The sequence below is a fragment of the Agelaius tricolor genome, unplaced genomic scaffold (genome assembly GCF_023055355.1).
Source record: "Agelaius tricolor isolate 1412-34295 unplaced genomic scaffold, bAgeTri1.0.p SCAF_4, whole genome shotgun sequence".
In the NCBI taxonomy this organism is placed as follows: domain Eukaryota; kingdom Metazoa; phylum Chordata; class Aves; order Passeriformes; family Icteridae; genus Agelaius; species Agelaius tricolor.
The window spans coordinates 35,789,289-35,809,620 of NW_027269264.1; the positions used below are offsets into that span (position 1 = coordinate 35,789,289).

The following is a 20,332-nucleotide window of genomic DNA, read 5'->3' on the forward strand; positions in this document are numbered from 1 at the left end:
AGTGAGGGTTGCATCTTTTCTGCACTTACAGAAGAGTCCTTAAAGTAAAACAAGTAGACATTACAGCACAAATCAAACCACCTTTTAGTGATAACAATAAGGGACAGAAAAAATAGAAGTTATTGGTTCTAAAATAATGAACAAAAACCCCCAAATCCAGCATGTTTAGATATTGAGTATTGTACTGTTATCTCAGTAAGGATTCCATACACCTTCTTGGCTCAGCTATTCTTCATAGTGCTTCTCTGCGCTGGCTGGCAGAGGCATAAGTCTACCAGCTACTGCCACCCAGACATGTATGAAACATTTGTTGCAGTATTTGTTGCAAAAATTCATATAACATCCCAGATCTTTTTCAACAAGCTCTAACTGAATTTTGTACTTCTACAGAGAAAAAGACATAATAATAATGGATATTATTAGAATCACAGACAAGACTGTGATTTTAAATAATTTACCCACCCCACAATTTCAGAAACCGAAAAAGGTCTTAATCTGAAATGACTAGGGTCAAAAAAAACTATCAGAGCACAGTCATCCTTAGAAGAAAAGGACTGAGGTTCAGATGCCAACTGATTGGGGTGAAACCTCTCAAGACTGATAGGGTGCAACTGCAAACTCTATAAACTGCTCTATTTTGTTCTGCACTTAAATCTAATTAAGGTTACTTTAAGTTAAAAGAAAGGGGTGCAGGTAGGTAGACACAATTGTAAGGCTATTGCTTCATGCAGCTCAGTGAACTCCAGATCTAAATGTAAGTGCATGGGGAGGCTAGTAACTGAGAAATGGGTGGTTTGCCACTGCGAGATCCATAAGTTTTATGACAAAAGCAAAATGATTTCCTGTATTACAAGATAGATCTGGGAAATAGGAGGTGGCAAAGCAGGGGACCCAGTATTTCAGTTTTATGTAAACATAGTAAGAGGACTGCAAGTTTTTATTACCTAAGGCTCAGTAAAATGGACAGATGGTATAGCTATGTGCATAGGTGGTCTTAGAAGTCCCGAAATAGACAACGTCTTTCTAGACCAAAGCCTCCAGACATACCAGATATAGCTAAATTGTGTACTATTATATGAATCTGTCTTCATACAGATGGCTTTAAAGTACAGGTTCTCTGACACAGAAATAATATGCTACTCTTCATCTCAAGAAAGCCCAGGGTACTCAATGGGACTTACATTTAAAAAAGCAGCACCTCTCTTCTAATTTGGTGGTCCAGCCCACTGTCTTTCTCTGAACAAGTAAAGTTCTCTTTATAGTTAAGGTAAATGGTGATTTTATCTATTATCTGATATTCTGGAAAATTAAAGTAAAGCCTGCTGGTAGGCAGGCGGAGAAAGGGGGTATCAAAGAAACAAGGAGAATGAAGAGTTTAAAATTAGCACCAGCATTGCTTAGGGGACAAGGCACTCCTGCTATAAAGTAACTGCGAATTAGGCTATGTATGGTTTTCTTTCTACCACGTGTTTCCCACGCACTAAAAAAAAATCTGAAGAACATATTTCATCAAATGAAACAAAATATCAAAAAAACACATGGAACTTCTACTTCCTGGCCATTGAGGCCCTTTATAGGAGCAATACTTTGCTAAAGCACATAACACCTGACAGAATCAACCTAATTTCAGTGGACTTAAGGCAAAATTGCTCTGAAATTTTAACATGGCTAGAGTCTGCTAAATATTTGAACTACAAATACATACCAAATTTCTGAGATATTTTTGCTGCTATCTCTTGATTTCTATTTCTCTGCAGTTTCCCAAGTTTTTGCACAGCATTCAGAATTGAAACTCACACGTAGCAGAGATATTTTCAGGCTTGCATCAAACAATAGTGAACAGCAAATGTCTTGTGCAGTGTCTTGTTACATTAGTTGTAGAGATATTTCATAAAGATTCAATCTGTAAGGGCATACTGAGGTAGAAAAGTGTACTTTTACTCTTTTAGAATTCTGTAGTAGAGAGGGTGGGAAATGTACCATATCCAGTACTTGCACCATATCCAGTACTTGCAGTAACTGATAAATAAAAAGGACATTTTTTAAAGCTGTACCAAGAGAAATAAAACATTCTATTTAAGTTTGATGTTTATATTTTCCAGTTTTGATATGCAGTATTTTCCTACTTATTACTAATTTAACACACTAATTTAAGATATCTGCATGTCCAAGACTGCAGAGGGACTGATCCTTTTAGATACCTGAGTTATCATTACAGAGCTCATAAACCTCCCAATGTCATTCCAGCCAATGCCACCAAAGCTCCACTGAAAAAGCCAGGTTCCTGCAAGACATTTACTGACCATTAAAAATATCTCCTTCCTCTTACACTCTCACCCTCTGCAATGGATCACTATGCAAAAGGGAAAGAACAGCTAGAACATGATTCAGAAAGACAGCAATTCAATTGTTTGCCTTGCATCCACCTTTTAGCAGATGATGAAAATGAGACCAGGTGCTCTTTCAAATGTCTCTATGGTCCCAACTTTCCTCCCTAGTACCAAGCACCCATCCTCCTCCCAGTTATAAATCTGACTGAATGAGCCCAGTACCACAGAACCGCTGGAGTTTGTCATGATGCCATTGCTTCTTATCTGTTCTAAACTCTGAAAATTTGATTCCCTTCTCTCTACGGAACTAGCATGTGAAAACTACTATGCTCATGTGTCAGCACTTGCACTAACTGAATAACTCAGAATAATACACTAGCTTATCAACACAGTGAAAAGCAAAGAGAAGAAAAGTAAGGCCTGAATAAGAAATTATGCTTAAGTGTGCCATAATGAAACTGTAGCCCACAATAGGCATTATAGAATCACTCCGAGTAACATTTCTGTAACTGCCTACAGCATAAAATGTTAGGTTTCAACTGTAAAAAGAACTCTGTTCAGGAAAATGAACAAAATTAATAGCTCACTCAGCTCACTCAGAAAACTTTAACCCTGATGAGTTGCAAGAAGAAAGCATCTTACCTCTGAGTGAATAGCTCAAATTTATGATCAAACCATGTAATAAGTCACTCCACGTGACAGTGTCAGATTTAACTTCTGAGTCCAAAATATTAATCAATGTGTCAAAAGAGAAGCATAATAATTTTTTTGCCTATAACATCAAGTAACTAGAGGCCTGGGTGAAGCACTTCACTGTTTCTAAAGTCAAATGTGTATCTTTGATAAGTGTATAATATTGAAATACATACTTCCATTGTCTCTGTGGAATTTATCAAAAATTTAGAGACAGTAAAGTAAACTTACAGAAATCCCTGCCTTATTTTTCTTCCATTTCATTGGAGTAAGAAGTTTCCCATTAACAGCAAAAGCCAGCCTAGCATTTGGGCAAAATGCTTACAGGGAAAACAACATGATGCTTGTTCATTGTGTATGTTCTGATTTCCACTGACTTCTCTTAGTAGGACACCAGATGTAGCTTTCTACTAGAAATAAAACTATTTCTGCAGCACACTGCAAACTGCCTGCCATCCTTACTCCATCAAAGAGCAGGAGACTATTACAATAAAAAGCACTGAAGATAGACTGATTCAATGAAAAGACTCCCCAGAAAAAAGGTTCTGTCTATTCAACTCAGGAATCCCTGCTGTAGTTTTAAAGTTGTTGCATTCTCCAAGAGAAGGAATTGTATTTGTCTTCACTACTTCTTAAAACAAAGCAAATAGCTAACTGAGTCAAAAATCTTGGGCAGGGGGATTACAAGAGAGATGGGGCATAAAAGCCTCAAGAAGTTTCTTTTTTCAAAGCAAATTCTATGTATTCACAATTAATTATAGCAATAACTAATGTAAATGTGAATATAGTAACTGACCCTCTGTGCCTAGATTAACTCAGTTAGTGTTTTAAGATACCTTTTATAAACTCTTACTATACATCACATCACAGGTAACTGTAACTAAACTCCAGAACCAGCCTGTGAATCTATCATCTTCCTTCAATGCATCTCACAAGAGAAAACTACATGGTAGGATGTAAGTAAAAAATGGTTTGCTGTTTCAACCTTTATTTTTGGTGCAATGATTGTTCTATAAAAGTTATTTACAGTGCATCACCTGAAGTTTTGTGGATACAATAGGAAATAGTGCAAAAAGTGTTTAGTATACTTCATTTACATAAACATGTTTACTCATTTTCTTGGGAAAACTGAAATAAAGAAAAAGGAATAAAAAACACACACAATTTTGTGAACAAGTCCCCTTGATTTCCTTGTAGTATATGTTAAATGTATTTTTAAGACTTGACACTCTTGCTGACCAATGAGAGGATTCACAGTAACTGAGAAATTGCCCCTTAATTTTTAATGCATATGTATGTAAAGAACAATAACAGTAAGTAGCACAGGCAAGAAGTATGATGCTTGAATCAGGCAATAAGACTCACTTGAGAGGGTGTACTTGTTAGCTCCATCTTTTCGTGGGATTTTTCCTTTGCTATTCGCGCAGCTTCTTTGAACTCCTGAAATTTTTCAGCAAACTGAAGGTACATATGTTTAAAGAATAAAAAAAAGAAAAGAGAGAAAGGGTAGGCGTGAAATAATACATTGCATGCTGAACAGAATGCTGTACTGTGCATTTCACAATGTCAAATTCTGTCAGTAATTTTAAAAATTTTTCTCCTTATTAGATACTCATTTAAATGAGTTACGCAGTGACATACCTTTCAGGCACTTAATACACACTCTTTATATGTCAGGAAAATGACAATGCAATGAAGCATGATCTGTTGCTGGTAGTTTTAAGAAACTCACCTCAGAGATGGCTAATAATAGGGACAAACTGCCTTGCATAGCTGCTTTCAGATTCAGGTTTTACCCTCCTCAAACAATAAATAATCTTCTTCTGAAGCCTAATGTGGTCACCATGAGCTAGGAAAGCTTTCAATGTACTTTGTTCTTTCATGACTGAAACAATACTGCCTTCTTCCCAAATGTTAACTGCATTTATAATTTCAAGAGCTAATCAGAGAAGAAACAGTGGAAATACTGTGTTCATCTCTAGAACGTTCATTGACATCAATCAAGTTAAAGAACAAATTCACTGAATTAGAACTGCCTATACTGAACACTAAATCATGAAATTGCATATGGAACTGCCATAGTAGGCTTTATTCCTATGCTACATGCACCTCTTCCAGAAAATGGCTAAAGCAGCAATTTAGAAATATATGCCCTCTTAAACCTGAAAGATTAAATTAATTTGTTAAGAATAGGGCCTGGTTTCTCTGGCTGGAAAAAAAATTGGCTTCACAGTTCTCACCTTGCCACTACACTAATTGCTAGAGTGGCCACAAATTTGTTTTTGTGTCTTACTTCTTTTATGCAGACCATTATCTTAATATGATCAGCTTAAGAGTGAAATGATTCTGAAAAAATATCAGAAGATTCTCCAGCAGCTTCTAAATCTCTTTGGCAGCAGCATATGAAGAAATTGTTTTGCACTCAGTGTATATGCAAAGTACAAAGGCTACCTTTTGCGTGGCACAACCTCACCAATTATTTTCAATCAGAATTTCACTTGCTACACAAGACCTAAAAACCTTAGCATCTTTAAACCTTTTTCTGGCAGGCTACTAGTATCTGAGGACTTTAATTTCTCTCTACTTGTATCCTGTATTTCATTTGTTACATTATTTGAAAGCTTATTTTTCCTGAAAGTTTAACCCAGCATCAAAAAAAACAGATGATGAAATTGGCAACAGATGATGAAACAGGTCACCAGAACCAGATACTACTTTTTTAAGACTTGCGCCTAAACCTCAAATCTCATGGGTAACCTATTATTTAAATCAGTCTTAAGACCAGAGAATTATAAATGGTAAATATGATTCTGAGGTTTGAAATAAATGGCTGAAGACAAAGGCAGTAATTACGACAGCCACAGAAACTTTTTTTAAAAAAAATCATAGATCAATAGACAGCATTCTAAGAAAGAGCCAAAAAGCCCCATTTGGTGGAGATTTTCACAAATTTTCTAGAATTCTTTGACACAGTCAGGTGATGAATAATAGCTATCTCTTGATAAAATTCCTGAATAACAAAGATGAGTCTCATGGTATGAAAGAAGATTTCTGGAAGATCACATTTTTAAGGAAAGGATGAAAAATTGTGCATGGAGACTACATAAGGCTGCTGCCAGTATCCATGGTGGCACTTTCCATTTAGCATATTCTTTAAGCTTTATGGAATAAATCAGGTCAGCTAACTCAAGAAGCTAAGACAGAGTACCCTAAAAGGATATTTCTTATACATCAGGATACTATCAAAAGCATAGACATATTCTGAATGAGAAAGTAATCTCAATTTTTCCTGAAAGTGAGAGGACATTGTGTTTCTCCTACTGCAGCAGCAAGAGGGACTCTGCTAACAAATTGTGGTCCTGTGAATATCCTTCAACACAGGTACCTTTCAAATATCATCGACATCTGATGGAGCAGTCTTGAGATGAATTTGTGGTCTAACATTGATAAAAGGCCTAGTGAACTATTTAATTGATTTTCCTCTATACTGTTTGTATGTGAAGTTGATTAGAGTGCCATTACTTTTCCATCAGACAGTCTCACTTCACTAATTTCTATTCAGAATAATTGTACAGAAAAGAGGTTGCTATTGTTGCACCAACCCTAGCAATCAGTTCAGAAGGACAGGGGCATGTGAAAGAGAAACAAATAGTACAGAAGTCAAACGTGTACTGTAAGACATGCAGAAAATTATGTGAGACTAAATAGTTTACTTTATCTGCTGGGATTATTTGCATCATTAAACTGTGGAAATTGGTCACAGACTAGAACAACTTCTTTTGTGGTTGCAGGCTGCCTTTTGCTCTCTGGAACTTAAAACACTTACAATCCGTAAAGTGCTAGCTGTATCAGAGTGCTCTGGTAAACCTGGCTATGATGCACAGAAGTGGGGGTAAGTAATCTGAGGGAAAGACAAAACAAGAAAGAGAATATAGACACGATTTCTCTAAAGTTACAGGGCAGATTTAATTTGGGTCTTCTGATTCCCAATCAAACATACCTACCAGCTCCAGTGGCTGAACAGCTTCTAATCTAAAGAAAAGTTTTCTTTCCCCATCAGTATGTTTATAATTTTTTAAATAACACAAAAAGTTAAATCTTTAGGAATTTTAGTAGTAGCAACAATTGGCAATTGTAACTCACATGAATATCGGTTAAATGATTAAGAAATAATACAACAGGAACAGTATGCTGAAAAGGGCTCATAGATTCACCATTATCTTCAGAAAAGGTCTGTGATTCAGGATTTTTCTTAATAAATTTGTTTATTGTCCATAAAACAGCAATCTGAGTTAAACAAAAATCCACTCCAAAAAAAAGAAATTAAGAAAAAATGTCTACCGTAGCCTTTCAGATTAAATTTTCAACAGCAATATAGAGCTTTATGTCAAAGGAATATTTAAAAGTCCTAGACATCTGTTTGATGGCAGTGAAAAGAATGGGATTGAGAGAACTGTAATTAAGAAGGTGATGGAGGGCAAAAGAAGAGCTGAGGATGAAGATTAAAAAAACCCAACACATTTCCACTGGCAAGGATAACCTAGAGCTTAGAGAATCACTCGGAAAGTCCTGTGGTTGTGTTGCTTTGTGGAAAGGAAAACCAAGTAATTATGAAAGGAAGAAACCTTACAAGTTTGATGCTTGCCCAAATAAAGTAGCTATACTGGGTGTCATTTTAATGGTTTTCTGGCAGGCTGTGCGTATCCTTGGACAGTGACAAATACTTTCTCAAAAGGGCTGCTATGATTACTCTTCCTTCAAACAGCTAGCCACCATTATTCCTTCCTGAACATGTATTTATCTTATTGCACTTAGGTGTCCAAATCTTTTCTTTATTTCAAATATGAAAATTTTCTGCTTAATATAAACACAAGCTCTTAAAACTGCACCGAAATTCCCCATCTGAAGAAAAACCACACTTGTAGGTTCTTGGACTCATCTACTAGGGCAGTAGCAAAAACAAGTACTGTAGTAAGGATGCTCAGAGGACCTAGGCCATCAGTTTGAGAAATAGGGATTTCTTCTTTCCTTGGAATGAGGTCTATTTCCTTTTTGCAGAAGTAGACTAGAAAAGAAACTCATGTATGGCACATACTGCTTCAGCAAACATTTCCACTTCTGCATTCCAGCAGAAAATGTATTTTTCTTTTACACTGAATATATTTCCCACTAGCTTTACTTTAAGGCTGCAAACTTTGAAATAACAGTAATTTGATGTACTACATAGTAGAAAAGTGAAAGTGAATGTAGCCTAAAAGACAACAATGCATCTGAAGACTACAAACAGTTTTTTTGTAGGAGATCCAAATACACAAGAAACACCAAATTGTTTACTTCTTTAAATTCTATCATGGAAAAACTGTAATGGAAGAACAATTATTTAAGAAGAAAAACCTAACAAATCAGTAATTAGAAAGCAGTAGCAGCATAAAGTGTAATAGGCTTCAATCTCTCTCCTTTTCTTCATCAGTTTGAAGAAAATTTGCAGATCACACTTACTCCTGTGCTTTTTACATTATAAGGATTGATACAGAACAATTTTTTGTAAATTATTTTTAAATAACAACAGTAGTGAGTACTGCGTCAAGACATAGTGAGCAGGAATAAAAATACACTTAAGTAGCTTCACTAGCTGAAGAGTTACCACTGGTCATACTTACTTTTGAAAGGTGATGTTCAGATGAAAATCCCAAGCCATAGACTGTATTCGCCCTGCTGTCTGCCCACTGGCCAAACTTCTGGGATGTTTTAGTAAATGTCATGTTGGGGGTGATGGTGCTGTTTATTATTGCCTGAAAAAGGTAATAACTGTAAAAATGGGCTTCATGGTTTTTATTTTTTTCTAAAGACAACTCATAATTGAAAATGTCAATATTGTAGACAATTATCTGAATATGCTGAATGAGACACACACTGGGAACTAGGAAACAGTTTTCTAATTCAATGCCAGATAGAATTGCAAAGGCATATTTTTGCATACATTGTAAGGAGGAAATAGCTGGGGAGGGGGAGTAGGCATCAATTCACAATTGCAAGCAGTCCTTTAAAGTTTCTACATATAAGGACTATCAAAGTCCTTTTTTGTCTTGCACTTGTATTTCTTTGTCCCTTAAGGCAGTGCCTCTCAAGTTGCCTGTCAATTCCACTGCTGCTCTTCCCCCACCCCTGTTGCAGATGAGATTCTCACTGAAAAACACTCAATAATACAAAGGAGCACATTTTCTTTTTAAATCTCAGTTCTACAAGAGTCTGTTTCCTTTATACACATACAAGCAAGGCTAACAATGGCAGGGTCATACACCAACTACATAAGTGGAGCTACTCTTGTTTTAATTTTTCTTCTCTAGTTCTTGTTCTTGTATCTACAGGATGCAAAAAATATCATCCTCCAGCATGTAAGTTCTGATAATATAAACACAAAATGAAATTTCTAGGTGATATGCTGGTTCTACTAAAAGCAACTTAAGTTTCACTGTGGATTTCAACAGTATTTCCATCACATTAAAGAGTACATATGTGAAGTGCAAACTGTAGAGATGGGAAGAATGTAAGACTGTTTTCTCAGAATGGTGACTGAGAAACTTTAACATCACAGAGACCATTACTGCTCTCCTAAAACCAAAATTCTCTAAAGTCAAAATCAGTCTATACTACTTGAGTTATATAGACTTCTAGATGAATATTGAAATAAGTAGTTATTTAAAGTTTACTTTGCACTCTTTGTTTTTGCTGAGAGATTTGAGTACCACTGGAGCACAGCTACCACCAGATTAAAATTTTCTATGAATTTTACAGGGCAAGCCTGAAAAAATTACAGCTGAGGGGCCAGCCAAGCTTACAAACAGCACCCATGTTCATACGGTGATTCTCAGATGAAGTAGTGGAGATGAGTATTGCAAGAAAGTTCAAAAGCATACATTTCATTGCAACATATAGAAAGACAAGCAAAGATACTGCAGCACAGATAAATTTAACAGAACTCTTTCTTGGTGACTTTCGCTATACTCACCATTAATGAAGATAAGCAAATCTGAACATAGCCAATTCTTTCTGATAATTTTTGTCCCTAAATACAAATTTTGCCTACCACTGTGAACAACTCCTTGAAAATTCTGGAATGCCTGAAAGCTTACATTTGAGCCAGGAAGCCTCATCAGATCAAAGACAGGGTTTGCTGCATGACCAGAAAATGGAGAACTATCTCCAGCATTGTCTGAAAGACATCCCTCAGATGTTCATACAGAAGCTGCCTAGTGAAGTCACTGGTACACTAAACATTATTCTCCTTTCTTCAGGCATAAGGTTCGGAGCTCACATAAAGCCATCAGACTCCTACTTGCACTATCACCTCCAACTGACCACCTAGAAAACTGCTGTCTATAGCATACAGGACAAAAGAGAGAATGTGAGACAGGACTTCTCAGAAAAGAGGTGCTCTGGAACTCTTTTTTACTTGTATGCTTATCTTCTTTTTCACTATTAGTGGTTGGAAGCCCACATTTGAAATAACCAGGTGGAAGCCCAGAACAGAGCTGTGCAATCTCATTTAATGCTCAATCTCACTTCCTGTGGAAGTTGTCAACAGTACTATCCTTGAAATTAAATATCCTAGGGACTGTGCAGGACAGATTCTTCCCCCCAAATCAAGCTCTAGCTATGTTGTCTAGTCTGCTTAAGCCCAGGCCCATCCATTGCTTGATTAATTGAAACTTACATCACATATTTTAGAGAGTGAGTATTATGTCATGGACATAACTTCCTCAATTCAGAAGAGGACTCCAATGCCAGAGAGCTAAGACCTCCAAGCAAAACACAGGTTTAAAGCCTCCACAGCTGCCATTTCCTGCAGTGACAGCAGTATAGCTGGCTGCAGCTTAACCCAGTCAAAATGGAGAAATGCTTCTGCTGACCACATGACAGGCTCCACCATGGAGAACCTGAACAGGGTGCCTGGTCCAGAATGGGACAGCTTTTTTGACAGCAGTCTGCATTTAGGCTGGGTTACATTGACTGTCAAATTGCTTTCTTCCAAGAGAGAAAGGCAGGAAGAAAGCTTCAAAAATAATTGTGTTGATAGAGAGTTGGCTGTGATTCCTTCCTTTATCTTCCAAGAAAGAAAAGTAAAGAGGCTTCATGTCAGTAGATACCACTAGCCCGAAGACTGGGAAGACTACATTCAGATGCCAGTGATTTAAAAAAAAAAAAAGAAGAAAAAAGGAAATCAGGGTTTTCCATCTTCTCTAAATTAAAAGCCTTGGTATGCTAGGTTTCTCACATGCAAAACTATGCTTTTAAAAGTGTAATGCTAGAACACCCTACAAATACACTCCAGTGTCAGCTACCTCTGGAAAAAACTAGATACCAGGACTTTGTATATTTAGCTTAAAAAAACATTTATTTTTTAAATCAAAATTTATAATTAAGCCTGTCTTGTCCATTCAAATGGGTACTGCTTTAACTGCTCTCCTCCAATCCAGATTTCACTGCATAGTTATCCGTATAACAAGTGTCAAATATTTCATCAACTTTTAAGAATGTTGTTTCCATAAATGAACAAGAAGATCTTAAAAACAGAACAGAGTCAATCTGACAGGAAGACATTTAGTTTTGAAGAAAACTGATTTAGTTATCTTCAGGCTTTTTTGGAATTATAAAATAGCTTTCATGTTTCCCTTTCATATTACTTTAGCGATGAGAAAATAGGGCATGTGTCTGAGCTGTTCATTTTATGAGCTGCAAACCTGACGGCTGCAAGATATATAGAGGTGGTCAAATACAATTTTATCTTGTGCTTAAACTAATGGCAATAATAATTTAAGATACAGAACTTTCTAACATCTTCAAAGGAAAATCACTGAACACTTGTGTGTACAGGTCTTACTTAAAACGTTTATTGAGCATTTAAAAAATTGCCATTTTAAAGTGAGATGGTGATTAAAATAACAAGATCATTGGCAGTAACGCTGCTGGGAGACTTGACTGAGTAATAATATATGCAAGGTTCATGGGACCTGCAGACGGGGAAACCACTCTTCTCAGGTTCTAGATTAATATGAAATTTAAGTTTATTTCCCTGCTTTGTAGGTGAGAAAAAAAATTATCAGAGAGTTAACTAGTAAAGCAAGACCCACACTATACTTGGTCTGTTCCTTTTCTCAGAGATGGCAAGAGACAAAATGCAAAAGACAGTGGGACTCAGAATAATCCTGACATCTGCCTGTACTGGAGAAACAATGGAAGCTTTGTTCAATCACCCAGGAGAAAGACGTACTAAAACACATTTTTCCAAGGAACTCTGAAATGAGTATATAATTAATGAGAACTGAGAGCCTTAGCAACAACTGCTCAACGTTGTCACGCCATACTACATAAGAAATCTTATTTTTCAGGCTTTCTTTTGATTCTGGGACTGGTAGGAGAAAAAAGTCACATGAAAGGTATTTACTCAAGAGGTCAGAGGAACCAGATTCAAGTTCAATCAGATTACTTGCATCAAGTTTTCTTGGCAATGGGCAACAGGTCTCCAAATATTGTGCATTACTATAAAATATATAGCCTGTACACTGAACACCTTATGGTCCTAGAATACTTTTTGTAGTCAAGATAGAGGGACATACATGATATCTGGTGCAAGATATTTCAAGAGGAGACTGTAGCTTCGGAAAATATTACACAAAATGCATTAAAAGTAAGCAGAAGTTGTGTCTGTAGGAACTGTCTTGGCTAAATCAAGCTCAAATAAGGAAAAAAAACCCTCTCTTTCAAAATTAACCAAAGACCCCATAAGCAAATTCAGGTTGGAAACTGCAATGCACAACAGGGGAGTGAAGATCATGTTTTTAAATGTCCTATTGTTTTCAAGAAGAAAGATTTAATGACTCTTAGAAATCAGTAGAGAACTTAAATTATATCCAGGAATACTTCTGAAATGCACCAACCTAGAGAGAGAAGGGTGTGGGACAGAAATAGGATTACCTCTCAAATCTCTAGTATACCTCTCTCCAGCATTCCTACTGCAGAAATATACATGTGAGCTGCCTTTACTCACTGACTTACTGCTCAGTGCCTGAGAACTGAGCACATCATTCTCTTCACCCTAAAAACCCAAAGGATGCTGTAAACCACACCAGCACCCAGGTGTGCAATAAAACCCGGCTGGATCTGTTCCCACTGAGGGAGGAGTGTGACAGCTTCAAAACCAGTAGGGTTTGACAAGTGGTTTTGGCCACTGGCAACATGTGCATTATCAGCGGTGTTACTGACACCCAGCTATATGCCATACCGCAAAGACACTCTCTGGTGCACTCAAACTTAAAAATGCTTTATATTTACATTTAACTCTTTGCACATACAATATTGTATATAAACAGACATGCTAAGAAAAAAAGGATGGGGTTTTAAGTAAAAATAAACTAGCTGTCTGGGAATTATGCTGGAAACCCACTTCAAATTCTTCCATGTGTCCCTCCACTATTCACCTGTGTATGTTTCAGAGCAACGTGGTAAATGCCTGAAAGAATGGACTCTCTTAACCATGACTGGGATTCTAGATCTTCACCTAAGACTTGGATGAAAACATTATTAGGATTGCAGCACTCACAGAGTAAATAAAAGCGATGAACTGAATTATCAATGTACTTTGCCATTAGTACTGGATGTAGAGAGAATGCTGCAGTAGACAAAAGAACAACTAAATAGGTGAACAACTACTCAACAATTTAATTCAGCCGGCATTCAGCAGGAGTTGCAGCATTAGGATGAAGGCAGAGGAACCCCAGTGGATGTGAGAATAAGGATTTTGTATATACTCCAGATCAGTTAAAGCACTACATTAACTGGTACTCTTGATTTCATACATCATCTAGTTCCAATCCCAGTGTCTTTATTCATTAATACTGACTCAAAAGTTATTTTAATTATTTGACAGAACTAATTGAATCTTTTGAAGGAAGGCTGAGAAGGAAAAAAACCAAAGACTTAAAACTGAAAAAAATCTCGTAGGCTCTGATGCCAGTCTCAGCCACTTCAAGCAGAGATTTTTGACTATGAGATCAATTTCTATATACTTTTTCTGATAGAAAATCTCCTTTTACATTTAAAATAGCAATATTCTGTATATTTTAAAAAATGCAGAGCAGTAATTTTCAGCTTTCAATAAGTAGGCATAAAATCTCTGTGAATATTGCCATACTTTTAACAGAGTACTTCATTTCCAATCATTGTGAACTGATGCATTTCCAAAAGCTTCAAATGAAAGTCTCTGGAAAGGATCACAACTTTTGATTACAGACTGTATATCTTTAATGCCCTAAGTGTAGAGTTTTCTGCTACACTGCTTGTAAAGTTACTGTTATTATAGTTATGTGAGTAAAAACAGTCAAGGATTTTCTGCACATCAAATTAATTTCTTAGACACATTTTACAAGAGGAGCAGCTCAGCGTAATATCCTTTCTAGTTAAAACAGAGAAAAAACCCAAACCAAACCTAACCAAAAAACCACCCACAAAAATCCCCTACTAAAACCAAACCAACTGAGTCTAGATAAAAGCTTACCATTTATTAGGTAGGCTTTATTAGGAGGCAATCCTTGCATTCTCTACAGCAAAAATCGGAAGATTATATAACAAAGGATTTACTAAGTGATTATGGCCACTGAACAGATGTCCTTCATAAAGCTGAAGCTAATTACATTGATAAATGACTGAGTACAGAAATGAAAACAAGTTATTGTAACCCTATGAGTACTTTTTGTACAATTTTTTGTCTTTTTATCCGTCTCATAGCATTATCCAAGGCACAGGTCACTACTTCAATTCAGCAATAGTTATTGAAGTCAACACAACTACATGGAAAACAGAATTTACAAATAAACACTTAAAACACATGATGAGGCAATGTTACCATTTTAAAATGTCTGTAATCTGTTGGTCAGATAATGATACAAACATCTGGGAAGAAACAAGAAGAACATCAAACTAGAAAGTTGCAGCAAAAATGCTTCAGACAACTAGGTTTTCTGAAATATAATTTACCTTTGAGCCATCCAAACTGATTATTCTGTAGACATTTCTTGTGCTGTCATAGAAGTAGGACACAGTAACAGCATGCTTGCTGGTGGGAACCCAGTTCTTCTTAGTGTTTGGGTCAATCTGGAAGACATGAGCTCGGGTGCTGAAGATGGGTTGTTCCCTGAAGGAGAGAGAGAAGAAGTGAATTTAATCTGTACATACTATCATTGCACACAAGCTATTTACATTTGGATGTACACAAGTTACTCTGCACAATAAACCTTGCCTGATGACTTCTGTATGTGCTACTGCATAGAGCAGGTAAGTTTGTTTATATATATTTGCAAGCAAAACTCAAGTCTTCTAAGGCAAAAATCAACATCCAGTTGTGGAGTCAGACAAACACAGACACCTCTAACACAGATTCAGCACCATCCCATCATCTCCCCAGCTCTTTACTGCCCACCTATCCCTCAAAACTAAATGGCATTAATGCATGTGTAACTTCTCTCATTACACTGTCTGCACACTGCAGAATGTGCATAACTTCAAGTCCACTTCTTCTCCAAAATCTTCTAATACTCTGATTATTCTCATCAATTTTATGCCACAATATGGATCTGAACTGGTTGATCCAATGCAATTACTCTAAAACAAACATTAATTAAGGCCAGGAACATGTGTTGTGAATCCCTCATTCTTTGGAGATTTATGCCTGAAGGTGTAAAGGTATTTACCAACATTAAATAATGTATGAAATACTTTTTAAATTGTATTAAATTTACTTAGCAAATAAAATTAATGAGGCAAAAACCCCCTTATTATAATTGAGAATTTACAGCATTTTTCCCCATGACCACTACCAGGACGCACAACATTGCATTTGCACAGAAACCTAAATACATTTTAATATCACAAAGATGTCGATAAGATGGCCTTCTACAAAGGAGTGACTGTATCAGTAGAGAAGAGGAGGGCTGTGGATGTCAGTTATCTGCACTTATGTAAAGCCTTTGACACATGCCCTACAACATACTTCTCTCTACATTGGAAGAGGTGGATTCAAAGAATGGACAGTTTGGTGGATAGGGAACTGGTTGGGCTGTCACATCTAGAGGGCAGTGACTAGTGGCTCAGAGTCACAATGGACATCAGCTTTGATATGTTCACCAATGACAGAGAATGGAACCGACTGCACCCTCCACAAGTTTACACCTGACCCCAAGCTGAGTGGCACAGCTGATGCACCTGAGGGATGGCATGCCATCCAGAGAAACCTGGACAAGCTCTCGGAGAGGACCCATGGGAATCTCATGAGGTTTAACAAGGTCATGTGCAAGGTGCTGCACCTGGGTCAGAGCAGCCCTGGTACCAGCCCAGGCTGGGGATGAACAGATCCCAGCAGCCCTGCCCAGAAGGAATTGGGGGTGCTGGTGGCTGAGGCTGGACATGACCCAGCCATGGGCACTCCCAGCCCAGAGAGCCACACGTGTCCTGGGCTGCATCCAGAGCAGGGTGGGCAGCAGGGCCAGGGAGGGGATTCTGCCCCTCTGCCCTGCCCTGCTGAGACCCCACCTGCAGGGCTGCATCAGCTCTGGGCTCCCAGCACAGGAAGGACAGGGACCTGCTGGAGGGAGTCCAGAGGTCACAAAGATGCTTAGAGAGATCAAACACCTCTCTTATCCAGGAAGGCTGAAAAAGTTGGAGTTGTTCAGCCTGGAGAAGACGAGACTTTGGGGGACCTTACAGCAATCTCTCAGTACCTATTGTGGGGCTACAAGAGCGGCGGTAGAGGGACTTTTTTTACCAGGGCATGCAGTGAGAGGACAAGGGGTGATGGCTTCAGACTGAAAGAGGGCAGGTTTAGATAAGACATTAGGAGGAAATTCTCTACCATGAGGCTGGTGAGACACTGGAACAGGTTGTCCAGAGAAGATGTGGCTGTTCCATCCCTGGAAGTGTTCAGGGCCAGGCTGGATTGGGCATTGAGCAACCTGATCTAGTGGAAGATGTCCCTGCCCATGCAGGCAGGTTGGAATTGGTTATCTTTAATGTCCCTTCCAATTCAAACTATTCTATGATACTGTAGTTGTCAGTTTAAGTTTAGCTACATTTTAATGACAAACTGATTGCTATATTTTTTAAGGAATGCTGCCATCAAATTCCAAAGATACTAAGTACCAGGACTTTAGGTTGAATTTAACTTTTTAGGTATTTTGACTCAATTTCAGGGCATGAAAAAACATCCCCTTCGACCTGCCCTCATTTTATTTTCAGAGGTATGTTTTTAATACTTTTTTTCCCCAAAATAAATTCCCACAAAATTTTAGGCACTTGTAGTCAAAAGAGTTTAATTTGACCTCACTACAGAGGGGTACATGTGAACTCAATGAAATATCTCTATTGCTCAGCAGGAAGAGCAGCTTTCAGTAGTAGAATTGCATTACTCAGCTGGGAGTCAAGATTCCTTGAAGTTCACTAGATGACAGACATGGTGTTCTCCTATGTTGGGTGTTGGATGAAATGACAGAAGTATGCAGAATAGATCAGAGACAGCAAAACAGAATTTCAGTGGAAGATGAAGAAGGAAGGAAGGCCAATGGGATCAGTGCACATGCTAGTTCTCCACAGAAATGTACCCTCAGCTCCAATTCATCTTTTCCTTGTAAATCACCAAGGTTGATTTCCTTGTAAATCAACCACTATAGGAGTTTGCATAGCTGTTTCCCTGATCCAAATCTCTTACACAAAAATGTTATGCAAAGGTGACTGGCATTCATAGGCTTTTTGTTTAACAGAACAAACTAATTCTTTTTGCTCTCTTGAATATCTAAAATTACTTCTTCAATCATACTTAAACTTCAGTTGTCTTCAATATTAGATCTATTTTATATTTTACCTCCCAGTTAAGCATATGCCAATATCAAGGGACACATATTAACATAATGCACCAGCTCTTTAACCCTGGAAAATTAAAGAATAGGAAACAATCTTAGAAGCCTGCCAATTGTTTTGATGAATATTGACATTGAAAGGAAACTATAAAGGTTCTGACCATGTTAATGAAAGATCAAAGAAGAACTGAATCCAGGACGTAGATGTATGTGGTTAATGAATATGATGTGTGGTTAATGAATATGCATTTGACCAGCACTGATGCTCAGTTCACTCCCAGTACAGTATATCACACAACTGGGACTTTCAACACACCACAGGTTAGGATTTTAATATGCAAAAGGTAGGCGAGTACTATATGGCTGAAGTGAGTGTCAGTGAAAGTCAACTGTTCAGCCTTGGGATGCTGCTCTCCAGCACTGTCATCATAAAAATCTTCCACAGCTCCACCAAAATATCCTCAATTTGTTTAATGAGGTGGCCTGCATGTTCCTGTTGATTGCTCAGCAGTGATGCTCAAGACAAAGCAGAGCACTTTGCAGGGCAGAGTGTAGGTCTGGCATAGACGGTATAGTTAGGTATGGAACAGTAAAAATCAAGCTAACCTACACTTCTTCAATCACTTCTGACAAAACCAGAGTTACAGTCTTTTCTTTCCATGCTTAAAGTACAGCTTTACTGAATGGCAAGCTGTCTTTGCTCTGTGGAAAAAGCATAGCTCCCTTTGTTAAATGAGTTGGATAAATCATGATTTTGCCAGATTACTAAAGTACTTAGGATTTTTTTCTGACAAAGACACTAAATTTCAGATGACTCTAGAATTAGACCATTGTTTTGACACTTGACAATGAACATTTATAAAGATTATTTCTGCAAGCTAATGGAAGTTATGCACTATATATCTACAGGATTAATTGTGTTATAGAACCAGTCACTGATGCACCACTGAAGTCCTTCAAAGCTGCTATACAATTACATCACCTGCACTTTTCTGTAGCAACGTATTATATAGAGCTACATAAATTTTAGATTTCCTAAAACACCTGTGAATATGCAATACATAATGTATAAAACATATAAAAATATTTGTAACTGTGGCCAATACATCTTCACATAGAAGTTTTGCTCTTCCATTATCCACATAAGGACATGATGCCCTCCCAGTCTGGAAGTTTCAATCAATTCAGCTGAAATAATATTAATTTTAGGAATATCAGATAGGAAGATAGCTTCCTCTTTGCCTTCCTAAGTGGTCAAACAATTAATATGTTTTTTTTTTTAATTATATATATAAAAAAAAGTCTTCTATTTTTCACAGGATCACAGAATAAGCTGAGTTGGAAGGGATCCTCAAGGATCATTGAGTCCAACTGTTGCCCTGCATAGCACCATCCCCTCCATATGAAGTTGAGAAAGGAAGAACATCTTTAAAGAAGAAAAATCTATCCTGTAAAAAAACCAAACCACCCTACCAGCTTCTTACTCTTCCCTCTCTTCTCTTCCCCTTTCAGCTTTCTCTTCTTTTTCTTTTGTTATCAGAAGGTATTCGGTACTCATTAAAGACATTAATAGGAACTAAGAGGAGAACTCCACACTAATTACAAAGCAAAGTAATTCATTTTTCCAGAAATATACTGATGCTGAACAAAAAGAAAAAAAAACTAACAAGAATGCCATAGTAACACAGTTTGACTATTAGAAATATCCGCTCAGGCATGGTAAAAACATTAAGGCTCATATCCTGATGTTCTTAATTGCCTTAGGCTGCAACATTAGGGTGGTGAGACAAAGACTAACAAGAAATAAGTGCCAAATCCTCCTGGACCCAAGGAGCAAAGTGATGAGTAAGAAAGCATAATAAGTATCACTTTAGCAGGCAGAATCATAACAGGCTTTTCCATAATCAATACAGAAATTTATTCATTGATATTCGTTGATCAATCCTAAGCTAAACTTAGGCGATAAACCTGTTTACTAACAGTTGAATGAATAGTTTCCAACCACTCTTTCCCTTTTGACATCTTTACACAGTCTTTACAAAAAAAATGCAGACTGCTCAATATAGGAAGTGTTACACTAATCAAAGATTGAATAAAAGAAGCTTAAGTTGGTATAGAAGTTTAGAAAGTACTTTCCTTGCTAATTCATAATTAATATACGCTTCATTTAAAAAAAAAAATCTATTCTTTAATGTCTGGTACTTCTACAGCACTAGTGGTGAAGACCTCTTTTTGCTTATTTCTTCCCTCACACTATTGCTTACCATGATTCTAAAATTACCTTGAATGCTATAAAACCTATAATTACTCAAGATTGGGATTCCATTATCTTACTTACTCTCAAAACAATAAGGCCACTGAAACCTCTACAACATTACTTGAGGTCCTACTTGCCTCCTCTTATGG

General features: G+C 37.3%; 1 protein-coding gene across 1 annotated transcript in view; it reads right to left on the reverse strand.

Moving 5' to 3' along the window:
• HOMER1 (homer scaffold protein 1) overlaps positions 1–20,332 on the reverse strand; it is an 87,191-nt gene that overhangs the window by 48,509 nt on the left and 18,350 nt on the right. Inside the window, exons 2-4 of the mRNA XM_071425260.1 lie at positions 15,057–15,213; positions 8,684–8,815; positions 4,389–4,481 (exon numbers count right to left, since the gene is read on the reverse strand). Of these exons, the coding sequence (XP_071281361.1) occupies positions 4,389–4,481; positions 8,684–8,815; positions 15,057–15,213 (382 nt within the window). The remainder of the gene's footprint in view (positions 1–4,388; positions 4,482–8,683; positions 8,816–15,056; positions 15,214–20,332) is intronic.